This window comes from Tinamus guttatus, unplaced genomic scaffold (assembly GCF_059628265.1).
Source record: "Tinamus guttatus ecotype Peru unplaced genomic scaffold, ASM5962826v1 Tinamus_guttatus_pri_ptg000051l, whole genome shotgun sequence".
NCBI classification, from domain to species: domain Eukaryota; kingdom Metazoa; phylum Chordata; class Aves; order Tinamiformes; family Tinamidae; genus Tinamus; species Tinamus guttatus.
Window position 1 is genome coordinate 1,923,456 of NW_028288585.1, and position 27,261 is coordinate 1,950,716.

At 35.6% G+C, this 27,261-nt stretch overlaps 1 protein-coding gene across 5 annotated transcripts in view; it reads right to left on the reverse strand.

The window, feature by feature from the left end:
• Positions 1–27,261, reverse strand: part of ADGRB3 (adhesion G protein-coupled receptor B3) — a 416,394-nt gene that overhangs the window by 245,749 nt on the left and 143,384 nt on the right. For 3 of the 5 annotated variants that reach the window (XM_010216525.2, XM_088539905.1, XM_088539904.1), the window contains 2 exons: positions 10,325–10,435; positions 4,965–5,126 (listed from right to left, as the gene is read on the reverse strand). In XM_010216525.2, coding sequence (XP_010214827.1) covers positions 4,965–5,126; positions 10,325–10,435 — 273 coding nt within the window. Of the gene's footprint in view, positions 1–4,964; positions 5,127–8,100; positions 8,131–10,324; positions 10,436–27,261 lie in introns of all 5 variants that reach the window. The other 2 variants (XM_088539907.1, XM_088539906.1) reach the window with 2 other exon arrangements.

The window sequence follows — 27,261 nt, forward strand, 5'->3', positions numbered from 1 at the left end:
CAAACAAAACTCTCTTCTTGTAGGTATAAGAACAGCAATTCCTGAGGTGAAGTTCAGCTGATTTAGGTAGGTAAGGATGGTGATACAATAACACAAAAGGAATAGTAAGATCAAGGGGAATTCTGCATGAAGGTAGCTTCTGTAGCATTCCATTACCACTAAGGAAAATTGTCATTTCAGCAGTTACGCTGAGGATAAAAGATTTTTTAGATAACTTCAAAGAAATTGTATCTGACAAAAATGTCAAATTTTATACAGTGAACGTATTCATCCACTAGGTAACATCTCATTTGTTGAGGGGTTATTGAGTAGTCACATACAAGTGATCTAAAAATACAGTAATTATTTTGCATCCTATATGGCTAGCTTTATTAAAATTCTAATTTTCTAAACACTACATAATCCATGCTATATAGCATAGAAAAAGACAGGAAAATTCAAAATTAATGTTAAAGTGACAAACTTTATACTAGTGATTTTTAAAAATTTGATTAGCTTTGACATTTTGGTCAAAAACATGTGACAGTCTAAAAAGCTAATAAGTTGATGACTATATCTGTTTATAAGACATGACATTTCATCGTTTCCCAAAGGTACTATTATTAGAGGGGTGCTCTGACTCAATCATAGCATTCCAAGATTTTTCTCATTGGTAATGCAATAGGCTTTGAATGCAGACATATCTCTCAAACTATATATTTTTATCAGATAAGTATTAATGAGAAATGAATTTGTCAGAGCAGAATGTAAGGGATATTTAGTAATAACAAAGAAATACTTTATTGATATGACAACAATTAATTAAGATGATAAGGTGAATCAAGAATTTCAAAATGTACAAAATGTAGCAAGTCAGTCTTTAAAAGCCAAATTAAAAAAAAAACAATTTATTCTGTAAAAAATAATAAACAGGAAAGCTCTAAATGCTAGGCAGACATAAGCTGAGTTTTTCAGAGTGAGTATTAATTTAAGTCTAATGTTTACATGCGGGATTAGAGTTGATGCTGTCAAAATGCAATGCATTGCTTTCATTTAAAAATCACAGAATTTCCATAAATTGAAGGACTCTTTAAATGTATTGCCTTGAGCCAAAGGATTGTATGTCTTTTCCGGCACGAGTATTACATTTACAGCATGTAAGCTGTAACAAGCATAATTCTTTGGTGGTTTTGTATCTGAACATGAGCCAAAACAATGTGTTTAGCTTTGAGTGGATTCAACTTACACTGGCCTCTATCTGTTTCTGGTTTAAAGTGAGGAGCTGTGCCAAAAATTGTCTTCTGTGATAAATTTTAGCTCGTTTAATAAAATTTTTACAGTACTCTCTTGTATGTATATGACTTGTTTTCTGTAACTAGTAGATAACAAGTAAAATAAGATAAAAAAGGTATAACATTAGTAAAACAACTACATATATCAAGGACATACAAATATCAAGGGCAATTAGTCTATACAAAAAGCACCACAGCAGTATCCAGTATGATCCAGATCATGACTAGAAGATCCATTGGAGAACATTTTATTTTTTTTTCATGAAAATAAAATAATAATATAGATTTTCTTTCTCTAACACCACTCCCTAAATGCAGCAAACAAACAAACAAAAAATGTAACATCTGATGAATTATAGCCAGATAAGCTATGCCAATTATACCAGATGGAGAGATGGCCCACAAGAGGATTTACTGTTTTCTGTAACAGTTTCAAATGCAAAATTCATTATTTGGGACAAAAATATTCAAATAGCTGCCAAGTTATCTGTCAAAAAAAACATTGCTATCACAACAAGCATAGATTACTGCAGAGCATCTCTCCCTCAGTTCTGCCACTCTGTGAACTTAATCATGAAGTGAACACCCACAGTGTTCATAATACGCAACTTCTGTGAGGTGGGAGGAGGCGTGAGGCCACACTGGCCCTCCGCCTGCAAGCGTATTTTAAGAGATCTTTATTGAGGTTTAAATGGCTTTGATTTTTTCAGCTTTAAACTAGGGAAAGATTATGGTTGGTGATTTTTTGAGATATATGGTGTACTAGCTTAATAGAGAAAAATAATTCTATTTAAGAGGAATGAAGATTAAAAGAATTTTTGAAGGAAATCAGAGGTCGTTTATGCATGATTTTAAACTCACTTAAGTGCTATGATGTCTGGTCCTGTAGTATGGCTTAAATTGTGCAGCTGAAAATCTTTTCCTTTATCTTTCCTGAATTTGTAATAGGTAAACTTAGAAAATGTATAAACCATAAGCTTCAACTTTACACGAGATGATAGCTATTTTACTTCCCATATATCTCTTTCTAAAGAGAAAGCTAAGTTCTTCTCCCCTTTGTTTTCTTCCTCTCAAGCGAAGCCTTGAATTTCCAGAGCATAAATTACTAATAATAAAGGTGCAGGAATTCAATAAGATCGTGCTAGATTCCTTATATTCATCGTGCTAGTCTACCCGTGCAGGCACAGAATACATCAAACTGTGCATGAAAATTTCAGCAGTATGGCTGAAGTTAATTATTATGAGACCTGAGAAGAACAGAGATAAGCATGACATTATACTATAGCAGCTAAATTATAGTTTTCAGCGTTTGAAATATTTTGGTGTACTCCTGCTCCTGCCATGTTTTGCCATTGGCTCAAAAAGCTGAAATTCAGCTAAATTTTGTGGTGATGGGTTGACGGAAATGGAGAAAGGAAAAACAAACTAACTGAGATCAGCTATAGGCATAGAAATTTAACATTCTTTCCTCTTGAGGTCTTAGTTGTGTTATAAATTATCCGTTAAGCAGAAATAAATCAATGGCACTACAGTACTGAATCCTGAGATACCCTTTGCTCCCAGAAGAGCCAATAACAACAGCAGTTACATGAGCTATGGTTTGTTGCATATTAGAATGCACTTTTCCAGAAAGCTCTTGATCTCATGACATTTGCAGTTACCTAATGGCCTCATTTCTCTGAAATGACACTAGTCAGGAACAAATATTTTATAAAGATGGTTTCTTCATTATCTGGAGAATTGCTTTTAAATTTAACATATGATTTCAATAACAAAAGTAAATTATATTCAGAAGAATTAATATATCTAGAAATTTTATACCAAGTAGCTTTCATTTAATTAAGAAAAAGATTTTGTGTTCTAGCTCACTGTTGCATAATAGTGACACACATTGGTGAATCACATCTCAAAATCTTCCAAGACAGTTGGATCACAGCCAGGTATCGTCTCTACCATCCTAGTGAGGATTTGGTGTAGTAAAGGGAGTATATGAAAGAGGAGATGAAAATACCATTTTAGCCTTGCACTAGCGTTTTCAAGTATTTTCTAATTCTGAATAGATGCTTGAAGTATACTTATTTTGCATACACAAAATATCTATCTATATATATACTTAACTTTAGTGGAACAACTTATCTGGAAGCATTAGTACAGGTCTCAGTGTACTCCAGCATCCTCCCCTGGATTCCTTACCAGTCATTCAAGCATATAGTGAATAGGACTAGGAGATTTTGTATCTGTAGGTTATAAGAAGAAACTACTACTATTGTTGCACGTTTGTTGCTCCTAATTTGATCTCTAAAATGCAAAATCTTGCAGCACTAATTGAGTCCAAAATTGAATGGAATGAGTAGTTCAGTATCTAAGCTAAACTCCTTATATATATATATGTATGTGTAGTCTTGGATTGTTTTGTCACATTTGTTTTCTAATTTTTTTAGTTTACTAACTATTCATTTTGTTATCCATGAACCAGGAATAATCCTGAATTTTGCAGTTTTCTGAACCTGGATTCATAATACAATGAAAACAGAGGATATTTAGGCTAATAATTAGAAGACTGTCTGAAAAAGTAATGGAGTTGTAACCACAAAAAATACATTTCTAAATTGCTAAGTGACTCTGGTAGCCAGAGACCAACATAAATTAATAATATTAATAATTTTTGTAATTATGTGGAATAATGTGCAGGATTAAATCTAGAAGACTAATCGCTTACCTAATGTTTTAATTTGCTTTTCATTACAGAAGTTCCCTAAATGCTAACACTGATGCACAAGCTCTTGAGGGGATCACCTACTTTCCTGTAAGAACAGTCCCCAGAACCTTAAGAGACCTAGAAACAGCTTCTGGGACTGAGTGTAATGGAAGAGCTGAGGAATTCATGCATCTGAAGAGAGGACTGTGATTTTTGCATTTCAGAGACATCAGAGGAAAATGTAGTCACAGGGCATATACCTTCCCTTTTGCCTTCTACCCCAGATAAGCCAGATCCACAGACAGGAAGGCTGAAAGTGAGAAGAGATTTGCCCTTTCAGCAAGTATCTCCAACATGTCTGTCTCTTCTCCTTGGAGTATAACTACTGTCAAACTGCACATATGTCCAGATCCCTTGAGACAAAAGGAGTCGGAAAGCTGTGATGCAAGATACTGATGACCTTTACTTTGCGTCAGATGTAAGAGGGCTACTTTTTGTCTGATCTTCCTTTGATGGATAGTGACTGCCCTTTCTGGCCAGAACAATGTAAAAGAAGGTCCTTGAGGACACTACAGTGTAGGGAACATTATCTGGCTCATTGCCTAGAAGACGTAGAATGATATATATTAATTTAAGAGGCCCTACAGATCAGTCTCAACTTCCTAATGTGTTGTTGATCAGTATATCTTCCCCAGTTTGTATTTCATATATGCACTCTTTTTTTAACTCAAAAACAAACAAAAAAAGTTTTTTTCTTAAAAATCTAAATCTCTCTGAAAAAGAGCTCTTGTTCGATATCTTGATTGTTCTGAAAGAAAAAATCATTATCTACATGACACAATTTCACAGCTGAGGAAAATTACAGTTATCTGTCCTAATCAAAATGAAATTCACTCTATGCAATTCATGTTCAAAATAAAAGATATACTTTAAAATTCTTATCATTACACAGTTCAAAAACATCCACAATTTTATTTATTGGCTGCTAACACTACCTGGACAGAGGGCAGTGTTATTGCAAACCCTTGATTCTCTTAAAGGGCCGCTGCAGTGTGTCCCATAAGGTGATACACAAGTTCTGGTTCGCACCTGCGACCCTTGACCACAAGTAACTGAACACGTACTCCATTGGGCCCACTCTTCAACACCAGATTCACCTGTATTCAAGACAACAAGCAAACATGAATATAGACATAAGTATTAATGAGACACCTTTTTGCTGAGGCTCAGTATAGTCTGCTCTTACAATTAGAGACAGAAGTAGCATACTAAAATAAATATTTAAAAGTTCACGAAAAAGAAAAAGCAGCTGTGCAAATGTGCAATGAATAGAAAATGAAGACACCTGTAATGCTGCAGTCACATTACACCTGTGTGAGGAAAGCACTTTGATTGCTTTGCATCATATACAGCTCCAGGAGAAATCCTGCCTTTCAGCATCCTAGAAACCACACTGCCCTCAGGGTGCTAAGAGAACAGACACCTCTTTTTATATAATAACAAAGGATTTAGCTATGACATTTATCACTTTGGACAAAGACTAGAAAATAGTTTAAGGAATACTGCAAGCTAGGCAATTCTGAATTAAAATACTCCAAACACCCTACGCTTTATCATTTGTGTGGAATCATCTACTGTTTAAAGAAGTTTCCTGGCAAAGGGGGCATTTTGCTTGCTGAATTTTAATTTGAACATCAGGATAGGAGCTTTGACTTGCTCTTTTTCTACACTGTTCTGTTACTAGCTTTTGACCTACAGATGTCCTGAACTGCTGAGTATGTTAGACCTAATTATTGCATATAGTACTTACCACTATTTTCAAAGCTGTCAAATAGGAACAGCACAGCAGAATGAAGAATTCGCAATTAATCATTTACCGAACAAAATCATGAGCTAAATGTCTGTTTGTCATTTAAAATATCTGTAACTACATCACAAAAAAAAAAAAAAATTTAGTACTATGTTGTTATATGTGCTATTATATTTTCCACATAATCTCAATGAAAGATATAAAACTGGCTTTTATAATGCATTACTCAATATAAGGTACAAAATCAGGTGTTTTTTATTAATATTGTACATTTGAAGTAAGTTGATTTTTACTGTTGACGTAGAGCATATATTATTTTTGTATCTTAAGATGAGGAATGCATAAGCACTTCTTGCATAAATGTCCAGAAAGGAGTGTTTAAAATCAGCATCAAAGAATGGCCATACACATTATTTTTCCAAAGCCATTTGTGTTTAAAATAATTCATCACTTGAATATTCTCAGAGAGCAAATGCAGAAATGATGTGAATATGGCTGAAGTGAACCTACAGAACAATTTTAGCAAATAATTGTGGATTCATGTTCACCTTTCTCTATTAAAAAATTCAGGATAAACCTTATGCTGCAGCCTATATTACACTATTGATTTTTAAACTGTAGTGCTTTTAATAACAAATGGAATTTTATGTTTAAAATTCAGTGGCATGTTACGACTTTCTATCTTCAATACCTTGCTTAAATTTTTGGTGGTGTCTATATGCCTCTTTTTTGTCAAAAGCTGGATGTAACCATCAAGGAGCACTTTGCAAACCATGAAGTCTCTAGTGGTATCTTCAAAGAAAGTGGTAAATGATACACTGTGATTTCTTGGAATGGTGCCTTTGTAGCAAGCATATGTCCCAAGCTCCTTTTATTGTTTTCACAAGCGAGGCACAAAACCTTTGCAAAATGCTTCTCTCTGCTAGTCCTCTAAGAAGCAGTTCTAAGCTTTAAAATTCAAAGCTTGCTTTTTTTTGCTTTTTTTAAAAAAATTTGCTTCTCACTTAGCAAGAAGATGGAATATACAAATCCCCTGCTTTTCAGAAAATATTATAAAATTGTAAAAACTTCTACAGACAAGGACAAAAAGATTTTTTTTTTTTACATGCAAAACTTTGCCAAAATGTTTTGTGAAGTCATTTTCTTCATCTGTTAGGAGAACAAAGGAGAAGTTTAAGCACTGATTATTGCTTTTATCATTTTGACACGAATTTAGCATTTCCATTAGACTATTACATAGCTTGGATTCAAGTTAGAGGACATAGTATATATGTCTAATCTCTGGGTAGACAGTAATTATTACATAATGTATAAGTCCTACGTAGAATATAGTAAAAATACTCATATTACTATGGGTTTCTAGGTTAATCTTTTTTTGTCTGTTCTTTGTCTACATGCTTAACACTTGACTTTGCCCTTGTTCATTTGATTTAGATGAAAGGTCAAACAAAGAATAAGTCAGACTTGCTTCTCAAGATGTTCCTCATTATGTATGATTATACATACTCACTGCAAATTATCTAAAATACAGAAATAATAAGTAGTAAAAATGTCAAAGACCTTTGTGATAGAAAGGGGATTTTAACCCTTGAAATATGATGAAAAATACAGTAGCATGATACTAAGAAGTGTGATTGTATTGAGTAAATTTTAAAATTAATAATTTTATTAAAAACTTTGAGAATATATGTACTGTCTATTTACAAAAGGAAGAAACTGGCAAATACTTTAACTTACAGAAGGGTAGCAAGTTTATATCATGGTTAGAGAATGATTTTGCCTTTTGTTGTGCAAAAAGAGTGAAACTAGAGAAATTAAAGGATTAGTTTATCTCACAGACCACTTCCTTTTGCACTATGAATTATGTATTAGCACTATGTATAATGTGTCAGTTTTATTTTTTCAAAAAGTGCTTTGTACTGCTGACAGTATGATTATTACTTATTTTACAGTATTTTAAAGGAAGGAAAAACCTTTACAGACAGATCATACCACTGATGGTCTTTTTCATATAGGTAAACAGATTTTTCTTCAATTTCTGAAATAAAACTAGTTTGCCTATGAAATCTTCATCTTTATTGACTTTTTTTTTCCTTTTTTCCCTTTTCTGAAATGAGAATTTCAAAAGGTCTAATTTTCCTTTCTGTACAGTTTTCAATTACTTTTTGGAAGTTTTTTTTTTTTGTGTATCATATTAAACCTAGAATCTCAAGTTAATGGTTGGCAAGTTAACCAAACCCTCATTCTCCTCTGTTGCTAGACACGTAAGAGGAAAGAGAACTTACTGTATGCAAGGCCTCATTGATCTGGGTAACACTTACCTGTATTATACATTCTAAATCCCATAACACCTAGAGGAAAGGATCAGTCCAAAAACATAAAATGACAAATATAGGACAATCAATTAATCACACAATATTGTTAAAAAAATATGTTTCACTACCTCATACCACTCACAAATATACATGAAAATGCATATTTTAATAACACATATAAAACACGTCCAAATCCCAGGAAAACTCTGTGGATTAAATCCACTATTCTTAAAACAGTATTAAATGCTTTTCATAAATGTTTTCCAGGACAACTCTGAATTCTTGTCTCTTTGCTCTTGTAAGCACACATTCATTTTGCTGCACTTCTGTATTTGCTTTTTGCACACAAAATATTAAACAGGCTAAAAATAGCAGAAATCTTTTGAAATCCATTTGCAAGATAAACCTCAAAAGCTTCTTAGTCAATGGGTAAATTCATGAGATATGTTAGAAAAACCTTATGATTTGGTTTAAGAATATATCACATTAATTATATCACAAGAAAATGAATGCATTAGAGATGAAGAAAAATATGCAATGATCACTACAAAGGAAAATCAAAATAAAGAGATGAAAATTAGTAGCTATGTCCAAAAGAGCACAGTATTATTTAAAATGTATTAACCTACAGTACATAAAAGTTAATTTCCTTAAAATTGGGCATGTAAGTTTATATGTTCTGCTCATACATCTCACATGCTTTCAGTACAAGACCTTGAAAATGAAGCCTGTCTAATTTTGAACTCCCACTCCACACACACAATATAATGAGAAGATAGCAGTAGTGCATTTATAATGCAGCTCTCTAATACCCATGCACTGCAATGGATGACTAGAAATTATTAAGTAGAAGTTTTCTGGATTTCTGTAAGTAAATCAAATATATTCTCCTACTTATTTTAGAGTAATTGTATGAATTCAAGAAGCATAAAAGCACAAGTGTTATTCTATGCAGTAAGCAACTAACATTATAAGTTTAAGCTAAATATGTAAGTTATCAGTTCTACTTGCCTGAACGAAAACTGCATGAGACCAAGAGGGTTCTAGGCTCATTTCTTCCATTTACGTGTGACATACAGCTGAAGTTTTCTATAGTACTATCAACTGGGAGTTAGCCATAAAGTAGTCCTAGAGATTAATGGGAGGGAAACAGACCTCTTCCTCTAAATTCCTTAACAGATAGATCTATACTGATTTGTTATACATGTATTTAGATTACTTAATATATGATTTCTGCAAATCTGTTAAGTAAAGCACCCTACTATTACGTAATTCAAACATGCAACATAACTAGATGCAAAACTAGCTTTTTTACTAAAGTGAATACAAAATTGGAAGCATTATGTATGATTGATGCAGACATATTTTCTAGGTTAGTATCTACGGAGTATAGAGTGAGGTGTTTCAAATCCATACAATACTTATGTGGCACATGACTTTCATTACACTAACTTAACTGGTATGGAGTATGTAGGAATCACAAAGAGGTAAAGGTTTTACCAGCAGATGCACAGATCATCTCCTATGTCAGAATGGGAAATAATGTTGGTGTATTAACACTTAATCCAGCTCCTCGCTGAAACTTTACCCTCAACTTCAAAGGCAGCTGTAGCAAACATGCTCTTTTTTATGGCTACAAATCTGTGTATGTATTGTCATTTCAGTATCTTTATCTAAAGAAGATGCAGTTGCTCAAACAAAATTAGAAAAAAATATTTTAGATGAAAAACTATTAGATAATTTACACATCCAATTATTAACTATTTATGGCCAAATTCATTCAGCAATTATGCATCTCGAAACTAGAGAATAGAGGATTGTGCTGGGCCAAAGATAGGAAATGCTGAATGTATGCACATCAAAATCCTCCTTGTAATTAATTACTTTGATAAACGCCTGAAGCTGGGATTAGTCTATTTATCTTGAAATTCTGAAGCATGTTCTTAATGTCTTTGAAAAAAATTAACGTCGTGGTAAGCTGTCCTGTGTAAGATTATTTTTATTACCAAATAAACTCAATTTTACACCAAGTTATTCAGCATCTACATATTATCTACCTAATTCTCAGCTACTTTATTTATGGACTTTAACTGGTGGAAAAAAATAATAAATGATTCAAAAAAAGTATCAGCTTAGAAAACTGACAAATATGCAGCAAAAGATTATGGATACATGCAGTGGTTTGCTAAAATTAACAACAGTAAATAGAAAAATGTAACTGATGTATTACCAGTTTGTGCCATAAATTTAGCAGCATCAGCTTGTTCCTGAGGGACCCTTTTCTCATGAACAGATCGAGGTCGCTGACTTTTAATTGTATGATCTCCCATCATTCCAAATTCTAAAGACAGAATAAAGGTTTATGAAAGCTTGTGTGTAGACATTTCTCAAAAGTAACATACTGTCTCATGCAATATGTTCCTAAACATACCTGGAAGTTTTTGGTAAGATACAAGCAAGTGATCTTGGCAGTTAACGTCAACTTAATTTTGCTACGCTCAGCTCTTAATAAATGCTTAAATTTGTGCCTGCATATTTCCAAACATGAATTTATTGTGTGGACCAACATTCAATGCAGTGATACATACTATAAATCAGTTGCATGACACGGGACAAAAATAATGATTCAAATGCAGACACTTTATTTTTATATTTTAAATCAGTGCAAACAACATCAGGAAATGACTGTAACAGTGTCAGACACTGTTGTTCTATGGCGGAGCCTGTTGCTCCTCCAACTGTTTGAACTTCTGTTTCTGCACCCATCTTTCAGGCTGATGAAATCTTCATCAGGGATAATAAATTATATTTGGGAATGGTGACCATGCCAAATAAGAATTTAGTGAGCTGCTTGACTTTTAGGCTGAATCCAGCAAAATAAGTTTTTGCTAACTTCTGCATTTCAGAAAAATCGGTTATAAAGACTATAGGATACATCTTGCCCTCAGTACCTGAAAAGAACTCCACATGGATTTTAATGGGGAAACCTACATAAAAATCAATGGCGTAGAAAGGCCCACAATGTGGAAGACAACTGTGTCATTTTTTAGCCAATGGCTGATGTTATTTTCCCTGTCTGGTCCTCTTAATCCTCTACTTTCGAGTATATTTTTCCTTTCTGTAATGAAATGCAGAGGGGACGTTGCACTTATAGACTATTGCCTCGTCAGCACTATTCCCTCTTTTCTCCCAAGCACAAAGAATAACAGAATCCCAGAATGGTTGAGGTTGGAAGGGACCTCTAGAGATCACCTAGTCCAACTGCCCTGCTCCAGCAGGGACACCTAGAGCACGGGGCACAGGATCACACGGCTTCCCACAGCTTGGTACTACACGTGCAATTCTGCTGGTACTCTGCCTTAGGAAGCTGATGTTGGGAACTGTGAGGCAACATGGAAGTAACTTCAGCTGGAAGTACATGAAGTTTCTGTTGAGGCAGAAAGTGTATGAAGCACTTGAAAGATAAACATTCAAAAATACTTTTCTTGTATCTTGCAAATGTAAAATCAAAAATTCTCCCCAACCTAAAAGTGATCAAGATAATACAACTTACCTTCCTGCCTCAAAAGATGTAAACATTATGTAAGATGCAAGTGCTTTCAATAAATGTTACTGTCAAACACATTGTTTTGATAAATCTTGAATTTCAACAAAAGTTCTAATTTCTAGGCAGAGGAAAAATATTAAAAGACAAATATAATTTTAAGAGGTAAATCAGCATAGCGGATTTTTTTTTCCATTAAGTTATTGATCTATCCTTCAAAACTAGCATTTCTTTCTGTAAATATTCATTCAGGGCACCATTTAAAACAACAAAAAAAAAGATATTCATTTTGAGAACAGCAATGCAGTTTGCATTCTAAAAACCATATTCAAAAAATCTAGTTAATTAAAAACAATTGGAGAATTAAACATTGCACATTTTAATACATCCTAGAAATACATAAGAGATTGTTGAATTATTTATATATTTATATTTGTGTATATAGGCATAAACGTATGTCTACACACCTATACATTATAATATTTTATGATATTTTTACAAAATATGCCTCCACCACAAACTTCTCTGATTCAAGGTAGCTTTTTATGCTGTGGGAAATCTATTACTATCAATGTTCTTATGTAAATTAAGATTAGAACGCTATTCTTTACCATGCAAGTTGCAGTCCAGGTGACCATTTAGACTCTAAGTGAGCCCACAGGTGAGGGCCAGAGCCTTTCACAGGCCCCTTGCCCCAGAGTAGGCTGTGTAAGCAAGGTACTTTTGCTCTGGGTTTGCTGCCTGAACAGTCTGGCAGATTAGAGGATCTGGCACCATTCTTGCAGAAAACTTTGTGTTCTCTCTCCAGGTCACAAGAAGAGTGCAATAATGGGAGAGCTTTGCTAGAGGAAGGCTTTCCAGAGGCATACAGGGAGATTGAGGATCCTGTGCTGGGTGGGAGCATAGGCAGCATCTGGCAGGACTGAGTCCCTTGGGAAAGAGGCCAGGGGAATCCTGGAGATCAGTCTCCAGTGTTACGATTTATATGCAGCTCCATTCACCAGAGTAGGGTAACTCATGAATATCAGCAAGCAAAATACAAAACAACTCACTGGTGCAGGATCGAATCATACCTTGAATTTTTCATTTTTCCATTAAGCAGCAACACATTTTTAATTTACATGCTCAATTCACATTAATGTTGGCAATCTTTGAGATGAACTTTCTAACTAGTATATCTTTGATATAATAAGTACTTCTGTAGTGCCAATAAATATGTTTCAAAACAGAGATAAAAATATTTCATTGTGTGTTTTGTCATGGAGCTAGACTTAGGCAGTGTTCTCATTTTCATATTCAGCTCAAGCGTTTAAGCAAATGCTGCCTGAGAACAAAAGCGGTAACAGGAAACGCACTGGGCTGGCCTGAGTGAAAACTTTAAAGGCCTCATTAAAATTCAGGCCTCTAAAGAAAAGAAAAATAAGGGTCGCACACATTTTTGCAAAGGGATCAAAGTTTCCAGTTTCTGTGTGCAAGTACAAACAGTGCTCTCAAAATCAGTTAATCTATGAAGCTCCAAAGTAATGCATTTCTTTTTATGAAGGATTTTATGGTATTTTATTTAAGTGACTGTCATAGGTCACAATAAAAACTAAATAGAATAAAAGTTTCCTTCATTTATAGATCCTGTTTGAAACACTAATGTAACAGATGAACCACTTATGCTTGCCACTTGTGCTTATGCCACTTGTTCTCCCTCAGTAATTCACGGAGGAACTATTTAAATGCTATGTGGGCTGGGAAAGCATTTTATTTTAACCCAGGTCAGTCTAAAATATGATCAAATCACACAGCAGCTTCTGAGAGCTGTTTGTGGAGGGAAGGTGTGAGGAAGCATCTTATTCCAGACAGTGTCTGGCATAGAGGGACCCTGCAAGTTCAGGGCAGGATGATTCAACACATGATGTCTGAAAAATAATACTGGATGTTAAATTGAGTGTCTGGAAAAAGGATTTTTTTTTTCCATTCCTGCTCTTCCAAGCTAGCTCTTGCTGATGAAAAGATGTTCCCAATCCAGAAAAGGCATTTGGAGATATGAGTTTCTGATCACAATTTTATGTTGATGCTTGTCCTAATTTTCTCTTGGATAAAAGAGCAAAGTCCTTTTTTAGCTTTTCCCTGACACTACAGTCCATCGGCACCAATCAAAATATTTCATTAAATAAAGAGGGGTGCAAAATCTTTTCATCAGCAGACAGGTACGTGACTTGTTTCAGAAACCATAGATGTGATTATAACTTAGTCCTGGGCAATAAAAACTACAATGCTAGAGTTATTCCACATTCTGCCTAAATAAAAATCATACAAAAATATCATACAAAAATAAAAGTATTGCTTTCACATAGCATAATGCGGAAACCAAAGACACCTTCAAAGGATCAGGAAGCATGTATGTTTAGAATGGATCATTTTAACAAAACTGTGAGTTACAACAACTATTATCATATTCCAGGGTTTGTAGTTGAAAATTAGAGCTTTAATTATCTGACGGAGGAATTTATACTGTCGTCACTGGTTCTGTAGTGCTTATGGAAGTACAACAGTTTCCTGCAATAACAACTGTATTCTTTCTCTTGTCAGCTGTACACAAAGGATCCATACTTTAAATTATTTTAGCAAGGCATATGTAATAATCTGGATGTGGTTTATCATTTCGTTTTATATATAACTCTGAAGTGTATGTTGCACACCTTTTAGGAGAGGAAAAAATAAAGATTTCTGAAATGTCAAAGTTTACAGTTGAGTATTATTTACAGCAAATCCTATCTGCAGTCCCATTGGCTTTACCTTTCCTTTTATGTTATGTTATGGGATTTTTATTCCTATTGAGTAACCTTTTTAGTTTTTAAAGGAGAAGCTAATATCTTGCGGCCAAAGTAGGTGTACGTTTTTAGGAGAGAAGAGAGGTGCCATGTGCTCTCTGTAGGAACAAAGAAGAAAAAAACATCTGTTAACAGTATAAAAAGGCAAAGTAGGAAAACTGCACAATACAAAAGAAAAATCCCAGCTTCGCAAGGTTCTACTCACCAACGGCTAGTGTTTTCTTTTTGACAATTGGACACTCATTAAACGTAGGTCTAAGTCAAACAAATTTTATGCCTATGCTTTTTAATGGTATTTGTAAGGCTTTTGCATATAAATCTTAGCCGTAAAATGGCATTATAAACCATGCTGGTTTGGCTCTTACAGTTATTTTTATGTCACATGTCATGAGACCTTCACAATGTAAATATATTGCTCTGGTTATAGGTGCACCATCTAATAATGAATTATGGTATTGTTAATGGCAGAGAATACCCTGGCATCAGGAAATGCATTTTTCAGCATAATTGTCGGTGATGACAGCATGAACAAGCTGTTGAACTAAAGAGGTGATTCTGAGACCTTTATGGCTGGTAAATGCAAAGCAACCCCTGAGAGCTACCGAGTGTCCTCAGCTCCTACTGACCCGCTGGTAGGTGAAACAGTGCACAGCTCCCTGAATGTCTGAGCATTAAAAGTAGGAGGGAATTGATCCTCAAAAGAGACTGTAGGCATCCTAGCCTACACAGCATCCTAGCAGTGTTCTGCCTAGTGCTCCATCTCCTTCTGAACTGTAAATAGCTAAATGGAGGGTTTCCATTTCCAATTATTCCTGGCTACAGAATAAATATTAACTAATGCTGTAACTGGAATGCGTGTTAATATAAACTGCCTGGGATTCTTATGCAGGTATCCTCACCGTGCTAACACAAAACTGGTTTTACTCAGAAAACACACAAAATGCTGACATAAACCCCAGGGGAAAGGGAAGGCAGGGACAGAGGGGGAAAAGGAAGAAAATGGCTAAAGAAACTGGTAAAGAACCAGTTTGTTCCATTAGTTTTTGTGCAGAACTATTAATTGATTTCAATGGATCTAGTTAATAGCAGACTTTCACAAGCTTGAAAAACTTTCCTGCACATTTTATTTCTTCATAGAGCCTTCTACTGTTACTCCCACATAGATACTAGTGCAGTATTTAGTAGAAGTGTATTTGGGGTTTCTAGTCAGCTGCAGCTGGTCAGTATAACTTCTTCTGGTCACTAGATGGCAGAATGTGTGTTTACTGACAAGCACAATTTTGCATGATATGGGTACTTCTTGGTTCCTTTTGATTAAACGATGACCTTCCATTCAGAAAAAAAAAAAAATCCATTACTGCCAAAAGCTGATAAGAAGTAACCTGCAGTTGCTTCCTCTGACAGCAGAACCCACTCCAAGGAGAATAAAGCCCAGGAGCAGTCCCTCCAGTGCCTCTAAGAGCCCTTCTGAAACAACCATTGGCAGATGCTGCCTTGACAGGACGCGGCGCTTCCGGACAACCGCACACATTGTCCCTTGGCTACGGCTTCCTTGGGAAGCCCTAAAAACACCACTTCCTCACCAGACAGGCAATTTGCCAAAATGGTAACATCAGCTGAATAAGATTTCCATGGGAACCCCTTCTTAGTCAATGCGGAAAAATATTCTTCGAATAGTCTTTCCCTGCTTCCTCTGCATAGATCTTGAACCCATAGGAAGATCTCTTTTGATTCGTCAAAAGAGCTTTGAACAGTTGCAAGTCAGAGTAATTCCTGTTACTTGAGTGTATTAAGATCTGAAATGATCTATAGGCACAATCACAGTGAGAAAGACACCCTAGTAATCATAAAAAATAGAGGATTGAAATAGTAATGCACACATTAGTCAACAGTATTTGCACTAACAAAGTCATATTTTGATTTTCTTAATACCTTTTCATAATAAATTTTCATAGTAACTCCTGCATTTTATCAGTATAAAAGTTCATATTTGTAAGAATTAGATACAAGATCTTCTTCACACAGAGAGAGATACAGCTATATATACAATCTTCAAACTTTCACCAAATTAGAAAAAAATAATATGCAGTTTGAATAGTCAACATATTGTATGCCAAGAATTAGTCTGTGCTTTTCTCAAAGGAGAGCCATTTGCTCCTAGAAATTAATGTTGGATTAATACTACTGCTGCCATTTTGGATGGCATAAGAAGTAGTGTTACTGAATTCCCATATAAATTATAACACCAGTCCTGGTAAGCTGCACTTCCACCCGACAATGCCATCTGCTGTCACTCTGATCTGAAGTCACTTGCTTGGGCAGCCCCCAAGGTTTTTTTGTGGTGTTTGAAGCTGCTTGTTCATAGCTACAAATTTTGTCGTCGAAGAATATTATATAGACGCAATATTTATTCACTTGGTATGTGCCCTGCCTGGTGAAACTGTGCAAGCTCTACCGCTTATCCCTCTGGCCGCATCGTCTTACACCCAGGCAGTAGAAACCGAACCTGTGAATGCAGTGAAGTGATGCATACCTGTTCAAAATGAATGTGAAATGTCTCCACTGCAGATGCTGTGTCTTCACAGGTGCTTTGCAGAATTATAATGAAGCAAGGAGCAAAGGGAGAGGGAGAAGGAAATCCCAAAGCGCAGCCTTTCCCATTTATATCTCTAATAAACCTGACACATATTTTATAGCTATCATGGCCAGCAGGCAGAAGATGCTCTGTAGTTCACAATTTCACTTTCAAATATTTCCCTAGCAATCCATTCCAAAATACTTGTTCTCAGACAACAATATTTTAAGAAAGGATGTTTACATTATCAAGTGTAAGACCAAAATCCTCTACATTCATCCACATGTTACTCTAGCCACATTCCCTATTACTGTCCCAAGAGAGCCATGGAATAAACTAACACATTAAAGATGGAAACACAAGAGATTACCTTTATTTACTCTTGCTTATTTTAATCAGAGAGTTGAAATGAATTCTCTTGTGGTAATCTTGTCATTTTAATGTTCCTACTATGATAACTTCTCATGCGCAGTCTTTAAAATACTTAAATCATAGTACCATAATAATACTTCAGTATTTTCCTCCTTTTTTACTTTTCATACGACTTTATTTCTGCATTAAGTATTTAGCTTTTGTCATATATTTCATTAATTGAACTACCGATATGTTAGCAAGTGCAGTAGTTTTTTTAGACTGGTGGCATCTCTGCATAAACAATCTGTTTTTGCTGAACACTGCACTGAGCTACCTGAATATTACACACAGACTATTGAAACTGTCTTTACTGCTCTATATATTTACCACTCAAGCTAAGACCACTTAGTGTGATTTTCTAAGTCATTCTTGAATTCAATAACTTCAATCACTTTATTTTCTTGTCTGTCCCAGAAACACTGAAAAGTAAATAAAGGTAAAGGTAGAAAACTGGATTCACAAAGACATCTAGGCTATTTCCTTGCCCTGCAATTTTTTACCGCATGCATTCCTGCCAGATGCTTGCCTAATCTTTCCTAAATGAGAGCAACATTCATTCAAATTTGAATTATCTTTGAATTATCAATGAATTTATGATACAAGATTCTCATGCCACATGAAGAGCAGGAACAACAATCAGTCTTTTGAATAAGTACTGCAAATGCTTCTCATTAAGCACAGTTAAACAGAGGACATTTTTTTAAGGACAGTAACACTTCAAGGTGAAGGCAAATTGCACTGGCTTCCAATTGCAATTGCATGCAATTGCACTGCATGACTTTTTATTAAATGTTTTCTTGTCCTAATTTAACTTCCCTAATTTGTTCTTACAAAAGAATAATGAAGTGCACTCCTTCAGGAAGTTTCACTGACTGTAAATTTTTCACTTTACGTTTTTAACATTAATGGCATCACGAAACTGTCTGTTTATATAAAAAATATTGTGGGTAGCTGCTAATCCTGAGTACATAAAACAGAACGAACAGAGCAAAAGCCCAAGCGACTGTAAGTTGGCCTGGTTTCGCTTAAGTCTATAGAGCCAGGCCAAGTTCTATCAGCTGAGGATACGGTCTAAAAGATCCTTTCCAAAACCATAGATCTACTCGGAGCTAAGAAGTTTATATAACCCGTTTGTAAGGCTAAATAGTCTTTGCAAATCTGCGGTGGCAGACTAATAATCACATGCATATGATTTCAAACATACAACTCCACCCAGCTCATTCTGGGCAGAATACTGTAATAGTTTCCAGAATGAACCTGGAAAATAGAATTTAACTCTTAAAATTTCTGAACATGTACATGTGGTGACACAACTTTAGTTAATGTGGCTTATAAGCAACTCCTTTCTAATCAGCAGAATTAAACTTATATAAAAAGACAACACAAGTGAAAGGAGAATCAATGATATTCAAATACATATTCAAACCTGAAAACGTGTTTTGATTGAAGATATGAACTTCTTTCCTCACGAAATAAATGCACATGACTAAGTAGGACAGCATATAACAGAATTAGCTGAAAACTATCACTGAAAATCACTAGGACCTAGATATTCCAGAAGTTTTTGAAAATCATTTAAATATTTTCAAAGCACTCTTTCCTAGGTCTCTGGGATTCTTATCTGAGGATCAGACTCAGCAATTCCTTTTCAAAAAGGATGGATAGTCTAATGGTTTTAAAGATTCAGATATCGTACTGAGGCGAAAAAGCAGCATTTTTCCCTGACATCTAACGCATAATCCATACTGTTAGAAAAAAAACACCTGAGTTAATCTGCTAACAGCTCCCTTCTCCCTCAGAGGCCCATGGTGCCAGACAGGATGACAGGGTTGGCCTCTCTGACCAGGATCGCCCACGCGATGCAGCTGAAAAGCTCCTGTGCATGTTTCAGCCCAGCACTGCCTAAGCTGCCCACCACGTTTAAGGGCAGTTCACTCTGAAATCTGCATTCAAGGACAGCAGAGGTGTAAGATTTCTCTTCTCCTGAAAATCAGATCTATTACTGTTTTCATATAAAAACTGTGAGGACAGAGTTTGAACAATTTGGGCATAATCTATATGATTGCAATCTACTCTTTGTAACCAGGCACAGCACTTTGTTTAAGAGGGAGGAGAAAAGGGATCCACTAAATCAGTGAGCCTATTATAATGAGGCTCTATAGTCTCCAAAATAGACTTGTCACTCTGACAGCCACCACCATACTTATTTTCTGCAATGCACATATTTTTTAAATACTTTTAAAAATGTTATGCTACAGCTGTGACACTGATTTCTTCTTGAAAGAAGGCATGGCAAACTGCCTTCTGATAGAGTTCTCTGAATTGATTGGAAAGCAATCTAAAACCCAATATAGTCAACATATTCATTTAGGGGAAATAATATAGATGGCAGTGCTAAAGTGGTATCATCCTCAGAGATTGAAAGGGCAAGCTCCACTTTCACTAATAAGGATGAGAAAGTGAGTGATTTTAGTTTTCTAACCATTGTCTTCATCACTCCATGGTGACAGGGATTTGAACCACTTCTTTTAAAATTCACATGTCTTCTGCAAATATTACCACAACCACCTACATCTTTTGACCTCCAGAGTGATTAAAGTACATTCTACAGAAATTTACACCACAGAACTACACCATAAAAGCAGAAAACATGTCAGCAATAAGGATCAGATTTTAAAGTCTGTTCAAGATACATTTCATGTACCTGATTTCAGTTTGTCAGCATGGCCTAAGAGGGGTTGTTACTACCTAAGATCTCTCTTGCCCACCATGTCCCAAAATTTAAAGAAGTGGTGCTGACGGTCAACATATATGAATGCCTAGAGAATGAACAAAGGGATTTTACAGTGAAGATGTTCAGTTCTGGGACTAGAATTATAGGGTTTACGATGCTCATTAAGCTGTGAACTCATACTGTAAGCTAAGCAAACGCATTCTCGGAATGACCTACCGCTAATGAATTTATTTAAGGTAAAATCTCTTTTACAGAAAAGCAGTGGTAAGCAGCATTTTACTTAACAGATTTTTCTTAACAGTTGGAGACCTACAGCTGGGTTGTATATCATGGCTCTCTAAAGAATTTTAAAATTATGTTGCCCCTGACTGTGAACCCTTTTTTGAATTCTCTCCGCAGTTAGCTATTTGCACATCTGCCCAAAAATATACTATAAATCTTTCCCATTGCTTCTTCTCTGCTGTCCAGAAAGGGCTGGAAAAGAATGAGCTCCCTAGGGAGCTCAGCAGAATAGCTATGACAGTATCTTTTATACAAGGATATTTTCAAACAAACAAAAAATGCCCTTCAAGTTACTTTTACCTCTTGTGTGCTGTCTCTCTGAAAATATTCTAATGATCTATACGTGAAAGAAGTGTTATCAAATACTGTAAGCAAGTAAAATCAAATATTTATGGTAAGCAAATTCTGAATTGATAAGGGAAATTATGCTCACTAGAGACCTTACAGTATGTGGTGTGTTCTGAATGTCCACGCAGGAATCAGAAAGAGAACTATGAAATAGATCTCTCTAGTTATAGCTAGCCTACATGCATTGTAGGCTGAAAACAGAAAATGACTATGAGGAATGGAGACAGTGCTTGTGGGTGGAATACAAGATATTAGATCAGCTAAAGCATTTGGAGAAAAAAATAAATAAATAAAAGGATTTTGGGCACACAAGCCTTCAGGTCTGAAGCACCATACTTCAAAGCTCTAAGAATTTCATTTTGTGCCACCTACAAACCTTGCTTTGCTTATGTCCTTTGACTACGATGGCCCTAACAGCACTCTCACAATGAGCACGTTTGACATATTTCACATCCAGGTAGCTCTTTCAATCAGTTAACTTCAAAGACTTTGGTCTAAGGCAGATAATTCTAAGTTCCTTTCAGAAAATTCAGAAAAAGAGCACTGCCTGTGCTGGCCACAAAGATTATACAGCACACATTATTTGCTTCCATCTAGACATCAATATTACGCTAACTACCCTGAAAATCCCTCACTCTGAAGCTCACAAGGTAGCTGTTCTCAGAAGAAGCTCACAGAAAAAGAACCTTCACTCGGACCTTCACTGAGACTGTTCATGCTCTACTGATCCTAGGGAAAAAAAGAAAAAAATTCTCCAGGACACATTTAAAATTAAGTTTGATTTTTTTTTAAGTTACATCAACCTGGCATTCATTCACATTTCAAAGTAAATAAAGCACTTTTAAAGTTGAAAGGTTGTGATTCTAGCAAAACCTTTTGGCAAATGGAAATATACCTCTAGTATATAAAAAAAGAAATCCTTATTTCCTTGATGCATAAGCAGAAAATCCCGCTTTAAACTATTCAGGGCATCCTAAGCTTCAAAAGTAATATTCCAGTAGTTTTAGTGGAGGCTCCCTAAATGCTGCATCGATGGGTCCGCCAAGCCGGCTGCGCTGGAGCGCCCTGCACCAGCACTGGCTCTGGAGCCCTAGGGTAGTTTGTATCTACAGTCAGAGCAGTTTATTTCCCAGGCTAACAGCAGAACCCACTGATGCAAAACATGGTTATATAAATGCCCACATGGTAACATATGTAAAACATCTCCAAAGGATGGGCTGGGTGCGCACGATCTACCTCTGGGAAAAGTGCTGGTGCCACATGAGAGCACATGTAGAAAGTTTAGGCCATAGAACAGATGTTTCCATTTCTTACTTCCATGTAATTTATATTAAAAAAAAAGTATTAGAAGTTCCCAAAAGACAAGAATATGTAATTTTTATGTAACATATTCTGTCTAAAAATAATTAATGCTAATATAAACTCCCCTGTATTGGTAATCACAGTTAGCACTTATATTCTATTTTAATTACCTGGTGAGGTGCCTTTTAGTCATTCTCATTTTGCCCCATGTCGCAGTTTTAATATGCAACATCAGAGTACCATCACCTAACAAGTGACTCCGTAATTTTACATCCACCAGTGTAAACCAAAATCAAGAAATAATGAAATTATAGGGGCTTCCAAAACAGGTGCGAGCAAAACAGTGAGCAGCACACAGAACTGGCAGCCATAAAAACACGTTTAGAGTTCCTTCTTCCATGTTCTGCCTGTTAGACCATGGAGACTCTCATTTAGATCCATACAACTTAACCTTTTAAAAATATAAAGATTTTTTATAGGAACATCTTCTTTTCTTTTTCCAGCTTAAGTGTGATTTCACCAAATCCTTACTCATGATGAGGTCAGCTTGGATACGTCCCTAAGTGACAGTCTCTTGTAAAACAGTGACAAAAAATGTTTTCAATATTAAAAATGGTGCAGTAAAATAAACCAGGGGAAAAAATGCCAACTGTGAGAAGGCTTCTTGTTGCTGCTGCCCTTTGGGACTCTGTTATTACCCTAACATCCACTACTGTTACTGGCAAGTAATGGTATGGTTCAGGTCATTGGATATATATTACACTGTAGGTAGGAAGGTAAGCCAGTGTAGCGTTATATAAGCTGTTCTCTGGCAGAACTCACACACTTTGCCAAAAAAAGCAAGAACTGATTTTAAAAAGGGAAATATTTTCACGTGGCTTGCAAAGTTACAAAAGGGAGACTGCTGCAGCCTTCAGGAAAAGCAGAAGTTCTAAAAAGTACTAAGATTATTTTAAAAAGACAGAAAAAACACATCTGTTGTTTCAGAAATTCACTTTACAAAGATTTCAGGAAAAAAAAATATGGATGGGATTGTTTATAAATGAATCTTGGAGCACATTTCTTCAATATTGGGGAAAGTGGGGAAAAAAGGGGAGGGGAATCATGATTTTACTTTTTATATTGCTTGTGATCTCATAGTTGTATTTCTTTCGCATTGTTAATCACTATAGTTGCAAGCACGAAGAAAAAGTCTTTTGACCTCACTCACCTTCAGTTCTATTAAGTCTTGTGCATTGCCAGACCTACTCATTTAGTATCCTCCCTTAGTTAATGGGCAGGGAAAAGCACCTATATTCATTCCGCAGTAGGATGGGGAAGATTGACTCTCTTCTGGCATACTTATCTTGATTGACTACAAAAGGGGGCGGATTACTACCTTAGGCTAGGACCCTCCTTTTCAGACATCTGAAGTTACATAAAATATAACAAATAGAGCCTTAGATATGGAGAAAAAAAAAAAAAGGCATTTTTTCAGGGCTAGAGTAGAAATGGGTCTGTTTTAGAAAAGACAGAGTCGCCCCAATTTAGAGAAATCAAAAAGTCTGCAGCACTAGGTACTTATCATGGAAACAACTGTGCAGATGTGCTTAAAGAGCTCAGTACAAAAGTGCAGGATAATGACAAGTAAGAGGCATTCACGCTCCAGAGTTTCAACTTTACATTCAGAAGCCTCACAGAGCAGAAATGAAGTGACTTTCTGGACACGGAAACTGAAGCATCAGCAAACGGTTCTGCTCACAGCTGTTTTGTGAGCAGAACTTAGTACTTCTAACCTGAGTCCTCCAACTCATTCATGGGCTTCCTGGCAATCTGTTTGCTTTTCCTTTTTTATCAAACACGTTTGTTCCAAAGGAGAGGAGGTCTCACTCCACTCTTTCACAGGCAGTAATATGATGACTTTTTAATATCATCTTCAGATGCAACTAAGTGATCAGTAATTGACTGGCCTGAATTAGCATCTATTAGGGAGGGAGCAAATTGCTAATAAGGGTATCTTACAAGAATGCAACCAGAATATTCAACAGGGCAATGGGTCAACTTACAAGTGCAGATACATCTGGTTTTCCTTTTTTCTTTTTTAATCTAGTATCTAAGCAAAAATATCAGTCTAGGAAAAAAAGGAAATAGTAGAAAACAAGTTACCTTTAAGCTAACTGACTTCACTAGAAGAAAAGCAACACTAAGAACTTAGGTTCTTAGTTCATATTATTGGTTCTCTGTAACAATATGCTGCAGCAAATGAACATATTAGCACCATTTCAGGATGGTCTGTACCAATGCTGTACCAGTGAGAAGTGGGCTATATATTTTTTTAAAAAAGCAGTTTTAATTCCAAAATCATTAATCTGAAGTGAGCTAAGTTTTTCATGGAAAAATGAAAAAAAAAAAAAGCAGCAAAAAGAATAGAAAAAAAAAGGAAGCAAAATCAAAAGTATATTTGAAAAGTTGAAATGTTTCAATTTTAAAAAAAATGACTAGAAACAAAAGCTATTTGGAGGGCTTTTTTATTCACCCACAATAATTTTTTTCTGCCTTATGAAAAAAAAAATCAGTATACCAGAAATCCTAGCAATGAATGGACTTGGAAAAACAGAATTTTGAAGAACTTAATTGCATCTTCTCACACTCAGTAGGATTTATGTAGGAAGAAAAGGATTACTATCTACAGTAGGCTTTGTTAATATTAAAGAAAAAATCAAAGCAAATTTACTTAGGGAGAAAGAAATAAAAGAATCATAAATACATGATTTAACCCTATATAGGGAAAAAAAAATAAAGGCAATGATGAAATAAGTAATTCTGAAACCAGTTCATCCTAACCCACAGTGTTAAAAAATGTCACTTTGTAAAGATATGCCGAATGTGAGACAGTTAGTTAATCTTTAAAGCCAATGCACCTGTTTACATTATTTATCCTACATACTAAATCGCTTACCAAAAAATCACAGTATTTTTGCATGAGCTAAATATGATTGAACTGTGAAACTAGAAAGTGGAACACTTAAAACCAGTCACACTACTCTGCTTCAGACCAGGCAATCTCCTTCATGTTTGGGAAATTTTATCAGCTCCACTCTGCTATGATGCTGCTGGCCAGCTACAGTTTTTCACTAGGAAAGAGCAGTTGCAGCTGATAGCAACATTTGTAGGAATTTGTGAATATTCTGCCACTGTTCAAAGAATGCTGCAATGAACTAAAAGTAGATATATTAGCCATATTTTTGAATCTGTCTGAAAGCAGAACTATTAGGCTATAAAATGCAGCAACTCAACATGTTAAAGAAGAAAATCTATCAAAATGAAGCATGCTAATCTGATCTAGGGCAAAATATACATTCAAACACAGCCCTTCAGGTTTCCTCATGGCCATAACTGCATCTTCATAACCCTTCCAATGAGACTGTGTTTTCCATTTTATTTTTTTTATAGACACTGAGTGTTTGTCATCTCTGCTCCTGTTATCTTTGGTAACATGAGCACAGAGCTAAGCTCGGTTCCTGTCAGGCCACACAAGTTCCTTCCGTGCTTCATGTAAGGCGATCGAGTGCCTGGCTTCTCTGAAGGAGCATATTCTCCAGTTGGAGGTCTATTTCACTGGCAGCTTGGTAGGACATTTTCTTTTTTTTTGATCATTAGTATAATGTTCTCTAAGTATCTTCTCCTTGTATATCACTCTAAAATTGCTTTGATGTAAGTAACTAGTGACAGATGAGGACTGTGGGGTGCTTGTTAGACTGCCAGTGGCAGACATTTTATTCCAAGTCAGGTCAATTGTAGCACAGCAAGGTTCTGGAGACCTGTACGTGGCATGGCAGAACGAGAGCTTGTGTCCTTCCTTGCAGATAGCCTGCTAAATCCACTGGCCTTCACAAGCAGACATGGAGACCACGAAGGGTGACTTCGGTCTCCTTTATCACTAAGTACAATCTCATCTGCACCAGCTAAAATTAGTGTTTCTAAACTGTTTATGAAAGCAGGAGCAACTTTATTCTCTCTAGTTATTATTTCACTTGCCTTGAGAAAATATTAGGATTTTTCCTCTGCACAAACTGCACATCTCTAGCACTACTGTGTCTTGTCTTCTGCTGAAATCTTTGTAGAAACCTTATTAGGACTTGGACAACTGAATCACTGCCTCATTTACACACCTGTTCCCTCAGACTTCCCTAATTGATGATGGGCAGATGTATGCTTCTAGATTTTTTTAAAAAAGAACAATTTCTTCAAAACTTTTAAATAATTCTCTGCTTTGAACAAACAGATCATAAGACACTTTCTATAAAGATAATAAAATTAAGATATAATAACTATAATCGTATTTTTAATCTAATATGCTTTACCTTATATTGTATTGTACCTGGCCCATATAACTCTATTCGTCCCATCAACGCCAGGCCTGATGTATGGTGTTAAAAATATGAAAGTAATCAGTAGAAATGCAACTATGGCAGCAACCTTTACTACTTCACAGGAGAGCTTCCAATCTTCACCCTACGCTACTCATCTTCAGAATTACCAGGGAAGACAGGATACTGCACAGTTTACATGACAATGAAGCCATCAACATCAATCTCATTCTAAACAGTTATCATCTATATTAAAGGAAAAACTTCTAATATGTATATAAGTGTGACCAATAGGGTAAAAAGGTCATGTACTGTCATTGTTATATATGCAGCTCAGCTGCTCCCTGTCACACTGCTCATGCTCATAACTGCCTTTGCCTTTACCCTCCAGCTTTCTGCCAAGATGCACAATACGGCATTCGCTTGTAATAGAGGCTCAAACAGACGGTGAAATTAGAAGGAATGTGAAGTACTCCATCTAACAGCATAAAATGGTGGTTGTTAAAATTGTATTCATTATTCATTTGTGTGCTGTAGATACTTCTAAGTATGGTAAACTTAGTTAAGTATGTGTTCGCAATATCATAGATTAACAGTTGGTGGATAAAATATCATTCAGAAGAGATAAGTTTACAACTTTGTTTAGATTGTTTTGTGGTTGCAAATGTAAATGAAAGGTACAAGTACACTGTGTATCTTGCAGCCTAAAGCCATTGGCCATTAAATGATTTAGATACTAGACTTGGGATAGCTCCCAGAAAAACTACCAAAGCACTTTACTTAAATAGGTGGACTGA